This window comes from the organism of the source record quoted next, unplaced genomic scaffold (genome assembly GCF_019419815.1).
Source record: "Pyrus x bretschneideri cultivar Hongxiangsu unplaced genomic scaffold, Pyrus_bretschneideri_v1 Contig6, whole genome shotgun sequence".
In the NCBI taxonomy this organism is placed as follows: Eukaryota; Viridiplantae; Streptophyta; class Magnoliopsida; order Rosales; family Rosaceae; genus Pyrus; species Pyrus x bretschneideri.
Window position 1 is genome coordinate 6056859 of NW_025999798.1, and position 12279 is coordinate 6069137.

Here is a 12279-nt window from a genome sequence, read left to right on the forward strand (position 1 = left end):
TAATGTCGTTAAGGAGTACCATTCTCGTAGTCAATATGTGAAACTAATTTTGCTCCACCGAATATCATTGAAAGACCAAAATTTTGACATGGATGGCCTTGTTGGCCGAATCCTCTCAGTAAACCATTTACTTTATGAACATTTTTCCATGTTCTTGGATTCAAGCTTAGTGTTTGTTTTTCATTACGGATAATCTTATTGACATTGTCCTCGAATATGAGTTAATTGAATCATGTTTCTTAAAACATGTGACCGAATTCAATTAAACACGTGATTAGATACGAATGTGGGAAAGTTAGTTGTTTGGATGAATGCGATACTACGCACACTAACTTTACACCTCAATCACATATTTAGCAATGACTTCAGGTCTATCCAACCTAATTAAGAGCATTGGCATGCTCCTTGTTGTATGAATGGTACTAAATTACCATTTAAGAAACCTTATATTCTCTCCGTTCCGAAAAAACGTCTTTGAGTTTTAAGGATATTTGAGGGAACAATGATTATGAATGAAACCACTGAAGAAAATAAAGTGAAATATCTTTGCACCACCTCCAAAAATGAGCTTGAAGCTTTGCTTTGGGGCCAATGGGCTGTTTCCCGACTGAGAACACGCCACATATGGTCGGCCTGAAGCTGGGTGATTCGAGCAGTTTACTTGCTTTGGCACGATCTTTTGGGACACGTAGGTCGAACAATGATGCCACAACGCTTCTCTTTACCCGAAGTAAGGACCTTGTGCCTATAAGCATAATTTACCAAGCCTGCTCATTAGGGAAATTGATTTTCTACATCATCCCTCGCAAAGATACGAAATCACCCTTTTTCACAGTGGATTCAAGAGAATATATGTGAACTAATCCAACCAAAATGCGAACCATATAAATATTTATGATTTTGGTTGATGAATCGACAAACTGATCACATGTTTGTCCACACACATTGCTGCTAAACCTCCTGGTCGATTTTAAGGGTTCACCACCCTATTTATCCCATAAAGTCTGGGAGACTGGATATTGCTAGAAAGTTTATATCAACGGTTTTCGATAAAGTATTGCATGTCTTTTGGGTTTATAATTGAACATTGAATTCCTATGTTCATCCCAAATAGCCTTGCAGAGTGATCATAAAGTGCAATTCCAATAATCACCTGGACCTTGGTGAATGCATCAAGCTTTTGATTTCTGCCTAGGGCTATGCAATCTTGTACGCAGTTATGTTGGTCTGCCTTAAGGCCTATTTCCACCTAACCTATTCGATGTTACAGTTGGTTACTAGGTATGAACCTAACACTTCGTATTTATGTGTTTTAGGTGTGCATTCCATGTGCCAAGTTGCGCAGCCGCAACGTATCAATATGGGTCCTCAAAAGAAAGATGTGAATCTTTGTCAATTACGATTCTCCTTCACACTAGCTTTCTCAGAGCCCTTGCATGCGATCTCTTTACCGCTCATTTACGGATTGTCACTTCAATGAGATAGTCTTCCTGCTATTAGGGGGAGATAAGAACATTAACGTTCTTGTAGAACGACATGAATTTGCATGGACGTTGCCCATTATGTCTCATCTCTATCCCCCTACCGCACAAGCGTGATAAGCAAGTGCAATGTATTTTAGCTTTCAGAATGTTGCTCCAGACACATTCCTCTGATCTAGCTAAAGTGACGAGATCATATATCAGCTGCAAACATGCCTGCAAGGATAGACGTACTTAATAGATGCTGAGTCAACATCCCTGAAGGGTGTATCGCCCTTGTTAAACTGTTTGGCCGCCCCTGTTGGACGATCTGGTACATCGGCGGATAGCCAATCAATCTGTCTCGACCTGAAGCATGACATATCACTCGGTTCATATGATTTATTTCCCTATAAGAAGAAAAAGACGACACACAATGAATATATACTTGATCGTTGTCTCAAATTATTTCCATCTCATGAGATTAATCCGAATTACTCTCGAGACTTGAAGTTCTTAGTCTAGTATACTAGTTTAGATGAGATAATGAAATTGGAATGAGATTATCATCAATGACATTTTCACTTATATGGTAGCTACCGACGTAAATGAAAAATGACGATATCGAATTATGTTCCATTGATTAGTGACAACGTAGAACTGATTAGACAACCAAAATCACAATCCAGGTTAAATTCCTTACCAAAATGTGTTCTAGACTCCTTCATTGCCTAAGGTAACCTTGTTGTGTTACAAGTGGGAAATGAAGCATAATGAGATTAATGAAATAGTCCAATATGATGCATGCCTTACGACGCAATGTTTCTCTCAAACGCCATGTGATTGATTGCACCATTATGAAATGTGGTTAGTGTTTTCTCTATGGGAATATTGATACAGAGATTGACATGTAAGTTCCCAAAGAATTACATGGACTGACTCAAATAGTTCCAAACCATGGAACACCCTCTCAACTCATTTGAGGCATTCACGTACGGATTGATAGCCGATGGATGTGGTATACCTGTGTAAGTGATTACTTGATCAGTCATGAATATGAATTATGCCCTTGCGTGTTAAACTATGAAGTCTTATTCCGAATTGCTAGAGTTACAATTTATGTCGTTGACATGAATCTCATTAAGACTCTAGAACAGCTGGAGAAAACTGCCTCGCACCTGAATACGTTATTTGAGATGAAGGATCTTGGGAAAACTCGTTTATGCCTTGACCTGAAGTTGAAGTATTGTTCTAACGGTACTTTGGTCTACCAGTCGAACTACACCCTGAAGGTGTTACCTTTGAGTATACCTGTGATATTTCATACATTATATGCAAATGAGACCCTTGAAGAGGTTATGGAATCCGAAATTTCATATCTGAGTTCAACTTTACGCTTCGTTGTACTTAGCTCATTGTATTAGATAGGACATCTCCTTCGATGTTGATCTATTGGTAAAGATGTAGCACCATGCCTACACGCAACCACTAAATTGGTATTAAAAACGTTTTTTCCGCTACCTTGAAGGGCTAATCCCAACGCATCTCGAGCTGATCCGACCCCCCTAATCCTCGAAATGATGCTTGCCTTGTTATTATACTGACGCTGGTTACTTATCAAACCTGCACAAGGTAAATCCCCGAATGATTATGTCTTTACTGTTAGGGATATCACAATATCTTGGAGGTCCACGATATAACCTTAGTTGCAAAATCTTCAAAACGTTCCAAGACTCACCTCACTTCACTACGCCACAAATGAGATATGGTTAGGAGTTATTGTTAAGTATATTCAAAGTACTTACTATTTTCATCCATTGTTGAGTCCTGACAACGATCCATGAAGATTATACCGCATCTATTAACCCAACCAAGACATGATACATCAACGAAGTCAACACCAAGACATATTGCGTCTATATCCACATCAGCAAAGCATCGGAAGATTGAAGTCATGCAAGCTGATTTCAAACAACCTTATCGACCTCTACACGACTTCACTGTCGAAGTCAACCTTCCAGAAGCTTGTCCGAGAAATTGGTATGTCTAACTATTCATATACAAATGCTTGTAATTCTCAGTTAGAAGTTCTGTCAAACTCAGGGGGAGTATTCAATAGTACTCACTTGATCTTAATGAACTCTTTTTCTCTACGATTAGGAACATTTTTCCCACTGGGTTTTGCTAGCTAACTAGGTTTTGACGAGGCACCCATCCTGGGCTGATCATACCTTTGTGAGTTCTTCTACTTGCGTCCAGAAGTATAGTTTTGACTTAATACAACTTCTCACTTTTCTCTTTAGTCTATGAGTTTTTTTCCTATCTTGGGTTTTATCATAACGAGGTTTTGTAAGTTTAACCTTTTATGTATTCTTTCATTGATTTGAGACTCGTATTCGCTCATTATGCCGACGACTTCATCAACTAAACTTACTTCATCGTTGAAAACCTGATGCACCATTTAGTTGAGTATTTACACACTCAAAGGGGTGTTACAGCCCTATTAGATTAGGAACGTGATTGTGTAAATCCTAACATATCTAGGATATCCTTATGGGATTTTACCATATCTCTTAGACTAGCTATTATCCTATTAGAGTTGTAATCCTATTAGGGTAAGGAATTAACTTTTCCTACTACGATAAATAAAGGCATAATGAGGTAAGATATTGCACACCTAACAATTACACATCTCTCTCTTCTCTCTCTATGCTACACACCCTCTCTCTCTAGCCTCCATAATTGTTTAGTAAATTATGCCTCCAACACGTTATCAACACGCCCTTGACACTGCGCTAAAGAAAGTTTAATCTTCAATCAGGGGAGTATTACGTTTTAATCATTCTTTTTATGATTAATTTATTATTTTGAATTGATCTACATGCTATTGATTCAATTTAATTTTTTTGTGTTGAACATGATACAACGCATTGGAGATGCAATTCTGACTTTCCGAGAATGATCTTATACAAATTCAAAGGTTTTTTTGTAGCTTTCTGCCAATCAGGTACACTTAAAATAAAGGAAGATATTTCAAAGACCATGAAGCATGAAAACATTTCATATGATGCATGAACCCCCTACATTTATATTTACCTTCCGATATATATTGTATATGTTTCATATATTTGTCAACACACATACACATGTTTCATGCATTACTTTTCAATATTATATATATATATATACACACACGCGCACACACACACGTTTCATGCATTACTTTTTAATATATATATACACACACATGTTTCATATATTTGCCAATCCATTGGTAGAAACTACCAAGAAACTAACCATGGCAATTCCGGAAAACTCCTCCATAAGCAGCAGGATCAGGATTTCTTTTAGACAAACCATCTATATTTCACATTTAAAGTTATACAATTAAACAAAAATTTGTAATAATAAAAGAAAATTATTGCACATATAAGTATTCAAGCAAGTCTACGTGCTAATTAATCTACTAAAGAAAATAAAAATAAAAATATTGTGGCATTACTGTGGAATTTTGATGGCCGAAGAAAAAGAGCCGAGGTGGCGGAGGAAATACGGAGCCAAAATTGACCCATCCAAAAAATTGACCCAAAAAAAAAATATTGTGGCATTACTGTGGAATATTGTATATTATTTAAACAAGCCACCCGGTGGAGGAGCTAAGATTTTAGGTTAAGAGGGACCTCTCACAAATATTAAAAAAAAATTAAATCAATAGTAGTTACAAAACTGTTAACCAAAACATCATAGTATGTATATGAAAAGTAACCAAAATTCAAAATAACATAGCATTGATAATATTATGTCACATCCCGGCCCGGGGCGGAACCCTTCCAGGGCCCGCTCCACCACCGTAGCATGATATTGTCCGCTTTGGGCTTACCATTCCCTCACGGTTTTGTTTTTGGGAACTCACGAGCAACTTCCCAGTGGGTCACCCATCATGGGATTGCTCTAGCCCCCTTCTCGCTTAACTTCGGAGTTCCTACGGAACCCAAAGCCAGTGATCTCCCAAAAGGCCTCGTGCAAGGTAGGGATGGGAATACATATAAGGATCACTCCCCTGGGCGATGTGGGATGTCACATATTACATATCCCCAATAATTAAAATAATTGTCCTCCACGAGTTTTCATATTTTGAAACCATTGCATAGTATATGTATGTTAATTTTACAAACTAAAACAAATTAGGCAATAGTTAAGAGAAATTGCAAGACATCAATTTAATCATAATTTATAAACAAAAAATTGTAAGAGAAATTTAGAGTAAAATACATACTTTGGGTTGTTGACCAATTAACTAAACTTCAACGTCTTTTCTTTGATGGAATAATGAAATAATGGAATTCTTTAATCTGCAAAAAAAAATATTATTTGTTAAATTAATTTACAATTGTAGATGACAACATATATGAATTAGCAAATTGCAAAAGAAAATTGAAAATGACAACTTTGGAGATTCGAAGTTCATACCCTTGAGGATCATGGAAATTAAAGACTGATCGAAAAGCAATGCACAAATATCAACCCTAACCTAGATTGGTAGACTGCAATTAGCTAGAAACTTGGAGAATAATAAAATACTAATTTTCAGTATTGGAAAAATGAGTAGAAGTGTTGGAAATTGGAATAGGTTGGCTTTAGGGTTAGACTAGATTACATAAATATCCTTAAAATATTTAAAGAGGGCCGGATCTTTTGTCTAGGAAGTTGGAATGGTTTAAGTGAAAAAGTCATGGTAAAATGATAAAAAAAAATAAGTAGTACTAATTTTTTTTATAAACAAAAGCAGGGTGGGCCTAGGACTACTGTGGTCCTATGGTCTTTCTGCCCTTAAAGTCACCCATACCCCGCCTACCTTTCCCACTGTGGAATATTGTATAAGGTTATTATTCAAAATGATTCCTGAGATTTGCATGATTAATAGAAATGGTCCTTGAGATTGAAAATCAATAAAAATGATCCTTGAGATTGTCCACCATCCATGATTTTGGTCCTTCTGTTAAAAACTCTTTGGGCAATTTTCAAAGCTTCGTAACTCAATCGATTCTTAACCAAATTCGACCTATAATATATCAAAATGAAGATACGAAAGTGTAGAACAAGATTATACTATTTGGAAGCCCATTGATTGCCAGAGATGGTCGGAAAATAGCCTGAAAGGTGACTTGTCCAAGGGAAAACTAGAAAACTCGTCGAAAACTGGGTAAATTTTAAACGTTCATAACTTCTTCAATACTCAACAAAATCAAGTGATTCAAAAACAAAAATCATACTTCTCAACGAGACGAAGAGAATGGTATCTTTGTTTACTGCTAACTCATCGTGGTTTGGCCGGAAAACTGCTCGAAAACGGTTAGCCACTTTCGAGCCATTGTCCGACCAAACCACGGCGAGTTAGCCTTCGAAAAAGGTACCATTCTCTTCATCTCATCAATAAGTATTATATTTGTTTTTGAATCACTCGATTTGCTTGAGTATTGAAGAAGTTATGAACGTTTACAGTTTACCCAGTTTTCGGCGAGTTTTCCAGTTTTCCCGCGGACCAATCACCTTTCAGGCTATTTTCTGACCATCTCCGGCAACCATTGGGCTTCCAAATAGGTATAATCTTATTATACACTTTCCTATCTTCATTTTGATATATTATAGGTCGAATTTGGTTAAGAAACGATTGAGTTACAAAGCTTTGAAAATTGCCCAAAAAACGGAATGATCAAAATCATGAATGGCGGAAAATCTCAGGGATCATTTCTATTGATTTTCAATCTCAAAGACTATTTTTATTGATCATGCAAATCTCAGTGACCATTTTGTATAATAACCGTATTGTATATTATTTAAGCAAGTCACCCATACCCCACTTACCTCTCACATCCTCACCCATACCCCGCCGTATAATAACCCTATTGTATATTATTTAAGCAAGTCACCCATACCTCACTTACCTCTCACATCCTCACCCATACCCCGCCTACCTCTCCCATCCTCATCAATGTGATGTACGATGAATTGATCCTTCAGATTCTCACAAAGAGAGATCCTCATCCTAAGATTTGAACACACACACTTTTGACATAGTTTTTGTAGAGTTGACTATGAATTATATTTTAACGATTAAACTGTCTATATTTTATATTATATCTATAAAAAATCACTCAAATCTGAAACAAGGTGACTATTAGATTAAATTTTATGTTTCTTTGTAGAACCATATTCGTTAATTTTCTTCACTGCAAACAAACATCAATGGTTTTGGATTTAACTAATTTTTTACAAAAATAATCTATGAATGATCTACTAAAATATAAACTATCTAGATTGTTTAAATAGATTACGTAGTGGAACTTACAAAATATCAAAATGCGTGTCAAAATTGTGTTCCTGAAACCTCATATGATATTTTGCCCTCAAGATGCACCAACAATTCAACAGGGTAGAAAAGTCTTACCATCCACTCAATAATCGAAGGGGAAATTTGAATTGCTTTGGTTGCATCGTCTAATAATAATATACAGACCAATCTCAGATTCATATTTGGTAGAGATATGGCTTCTCGGCCCCAATCTCAGCCACCGGCGCCGTCGCTATTGCCGCCCTCGACGACGTCGGTTCTGGATGCTCCACTAGGGGAATTCGGGTTCGAGGTTGAAGAGATAACCCCCAAAAAGGTCTCTGGTCACCTCCATGTCACCGAAAAGTGCGTCCAGGTCAGCATCATCATCTTCTCTCTCTTCATATCATGAATCGTTTCCAGCTGAAATTTCTGAAAGATGTTAATTGCAGAAGCAAAACAAAACATATATGACTAACTACTTACCATTCTTTCCTGCTGAGACCAGCCGTTCAAGGTGCTACATGGGGGGATATCAGCACTCATATCTGAGGCCCTGGCTAGCATGGGAGCTCACATGGCGTCTGGTTTCCAAAGGGTGGCCGGGATTCACCTCAGCATCAGCCATTTGAAGCCCGCCCAGCTCGGCGACCATATCTTTGCTGAAGCCTCCCCGGTCTACGTCGGCAGAACCATTCAGGTAATCCTCTCAGGTCTTCATCATCAACTATATCATTTCCAATTAAAACACAACAGTTATAACATTATCGACAACGTTATCTGCGTAGTCTCAATGTATAAATTCTCCATTCATTCTTCCCAACATTCTATTTCCAGATGACTTCCTACTGAAATAGAATTCTACTAAAGAAATGTGAATGCCATTACCCAATTATCCACATTGGTTTTTCATCTTTCATCAGTTCATCATTTCCTTTCCTGTAACGAATATTGATCAACGGAATACATCATTCAAGGATTGTTTTCGGGTTTGGCTATTTTTGGGCAGGTTTGGGAGGTGAGACTATGGAAGATTGATCCTTCAAACTCAGACATCAAATCCATCGTATCATCATCAAGAGTTACTCTTTTAAGCAACATGCCTGTGCCAGAGCATGCGAAAGACGCTGGTGAAGCGCTCAGGAAGTATGCCAAATTATAACTTTGTTGTACCCTATTCATGTTCAACTCTTCTTGTTACCAACAGAGAAATCAAAGACTAGGGATGGGCTTTTACCCAAAAAAAAATAAAAAAATGATTAGGGATGGGCAAAATACTCATATGTTTGGGTAACCGTGGTTACCCGCCCATTTAAAATTAACGGTTACGGTTATGAGTATAACCGTTTATCCGTGAAATTTAAATTGACGGTTATAGGTATTACCCGCGATTATAACGGATATCCATTGGTTATGGATATTATCCGCGGTTATAACGGATATTCATTTATCCATTTAATTTAATATATATATATATATATATATATATATAATTTATAATATTTTTAATGGTTATAATGCGTTTATGTATTTGTTGCTAAACTTTTCGTTTACAAAAAGTTTGAAGCACAAGAAGCCAACAAGGAGAAAGATCGAAGAGCTAACTTGAAGCTTATGATCTATCCTGCGGTTAACAGAAAGTACTGGTATTAGTGTAGAAAAATGTTTGTTTTTAAAAGCTTTACTTTGTAATCATATTGATTATAATTAAAAACTTGCTTTGGCATCGACATTTTGATTTAGCAGTATAATTCAAACAACTATGTCACACTCTAGATGAGATTGTCAATGTAAAACCTAGCTTTGGCATCGACATAGTACAAGGAATGAGACACGTTGTATTGATGAAAGCATTGGCCTTGCGTGCCAGGCTCGGCCGTCCAGCCTCCTCTGTCCTCATCACCGGGACATATTCTCCGTCCAACATAAACAGTGCCATCATCGGAGTAATATGTATCGTCTCTACTGCCGCTTGAAAGCAGGCCTTCAATATGTTGCAGAAACAGAAGAGTGAAGATTGCTTTCCCATCTTCTGCTTGGTTTTTTCTCTCTTGTTTTCTTAACAAGCAAGATTTTGTGTATGTGAGCCAGAATTTCGGGTTAAGAGAGGCCTCTCACCAATATTAAAAAAAAATTAAATCAATAGTAGTTACAAAACTGTTAACCAAAACATCATAGTATATATATGAAAAGTAACCAAAATTAAAAATAACATAGCATTGATAATATTACATATCCCCAATAAAAAATAATTGTCCTCGACGAATTTTCATATTTTGCAACCATTGCATAGTATATGTATGTTAATTTTACAAACTAAAACAAATTAGGCAATAGTTAAGAGAAATTGCAAGACATGAATTTAATCATAATTTATAAACAAAAAATTGTAAGAGAAATTAGAGTAAAATACATCCTTTGGATTGTTGACCAATTAACTAAACTTCAAAGTCTTTTCTTTGATGGAATGATGGAATAATAGAATTCTTTAATCTGCAAAAAAATATTATTTGTTAAATTAATTTACAATTGTAGATGACAACATATATGAATTAGCAAATTGCAAAAAAAATTGAAAATGACAACTTTGGAGATTCGAAGTTCATACCCTTGAGAATCATGGAAATTAAAGACTGATCAAAAACAATATACAGATATCAACCCTAACCCAGACTAGCAGACTGCAATCGGTAAGAAACTTGAAGAATAATAAAATACTAATTTTTAGTATTGGAAAAATGAGTAGAAGTGTTAGAAGTTGGAATAAGTAGGCTTTAGGGTTAGACTTAGATTACGTAAATATCCTTAAAATATTTAAAGAAGGCCAGATTTTTTGTCTAGAAAATTAGAATGATTTAAGTGAAAAAGTTATGAAAAAAATGATAAAAATAATAAAAAAAGATAAGTAGTACTAATTTTTTTTATAAACAAAAGCAGGGCCTAGGAGGTCCTATGGTCCCTCCGCCCCTGGTATATGTTGTTGCGATGGTATGAAAATATCAATGGCTTTTCTTCCAACTCTCTTCTTTTTGCCCTCCAAAAAGATGCCTCTAACTGTTTTAAAAATAATGCCTATTGAAAACTAAAGACATGTTTGGTACTCTATTTGAATCCAACTTTTTAAACTCAAAAATAATTTTCAAGTTTTAGACCTTAAAAACTTGTTTGATAGGACGATTTTCAAACACTGAACTCAAGATTAACTCCAAAATATAGTCTATTATCTAAAAACATAAAAAAAAATGAGTTTTTAAAGTTTTTTAAACCAAAACTCACCCATTTCTTTTATCTCCCTGCTCCGCTCTCACTCCAAATCTATCTCTCTTTTGTTCTTTCTCTCCTCTTTTTTTTTTTTTACCTTTTTCGTTTCTCCTCTAATCTGCTCTCTTCATTCTCTCGGTTCTTTCTCTCACTCATCTTCTTCTCTATCTCTTTCGATCCTCTCTCTTCTTTCTCTTTCCTTCAATCATCTCTTACTTTATTTCCTCCTCTCTCATCTTTCTCCCTCTCTTATAACTTCCTATTTTTAGATCTCTTTGTCTAGTTTAAGTCGTAAGATTTAAAATTTTTAAATCACAAACCAATCAAATTTTTGAATCTTAAAGAAAATTGTTTTCAAAAAATGTTCTTAAGAAATGTTTTGAGAAATGATAAAAAATTTCAAATAGGATACCAAGTGGACCCTAAGATTTTGGAGGGTACTTCTCTCAATTTATTGCATCTCTTAGAAAGCAAACCCATGGAATATAAAGCCAATGAAGTGCTTTTTTGAAGTGAAAAAAATAATATCAGAAGAACATGCAATAGATGATAGACCCAAGAAACCAAAACAATGTCTGATCTTATCTTGTTTTATCTTAAATGTTCTCTTATATGGAGCGTATTTCCTTTCTTAAAGAACAGACTATCGATATGGTATTGGTAAAACGTCAATAACATGTAAATAATTAACATACATGTTGCTAATACATTAACGACCATAAGATTTACAAAAACTAACATCCTATACAAAGAACTTATAGCACCATAGATGTACATTGTGCTCCCAAGTCAAACATAAATTAAAACTGAGAGCTAAGACCAGTTTTTTCACAAAAATATATTGAACTTTGCTGAGACTTTAGGATTATCGAGCGCAAAGGTTGAAAATGACTGCAGCATGCAGTTAACCAAATTGCTGAAAGAGCATAATTGGTTGCCATTAAATATTTGGTAGCTAGATAAAGTTCCACCAAATACTTTGTACCTAGCTAAAAATACCTAGAGGAATGAGTTTAGGAAGATGAGATCAAAGATGGAAGCAAAAGTTCAAAAGCAGCTTTTGAATGTGCAGTGCTTTTCTCTTTAATTAACTTTTTCTTGGTTGAACTTTGGGATAAGCATTGATTGTTAAGGGTTTAGGAAAGCCCCCACAAACCCGTTAACAACTACAAGCAGTGCATTCAAGCTGTCTATAACTTCTGAAGGATCTCAAAGGAGTCCTGCACT

The 12279-nt window shown here is 35.8% G+C and overlaps 1 protein-coding gene across 1 annotated transcript; it reads left to right on the forward strand.

Annotated features, from left to right (window-relative positions):
* Nucleotides 1-7826: 7826 nt before the first annotated feature.
* On the forward strand, nucleotides 7827-9523 carry LOC103944707 (1,4-dihydroxy-2-naphthoyl-CoA thioesterase 1). The gene is made up of 3 exons (XM_009355171.3): nucleotides 7827-8167; nucleotides 8300-8491; nucleotides 8801-9523. Exons 1-3 carry the CDS (start codon nucleotides 8006-8008, stop codon nucleotides 8951-8953), a joined length of 507 nt encoding a protein of 168 aa, XP_009353446.1. The 5' UTR covers nucleotides 7827-8005; the 3' UTR covers nucleotides 8954-9523.
* Nucleotides 9524-12279: the final 2756 nt, after the last annotated feature.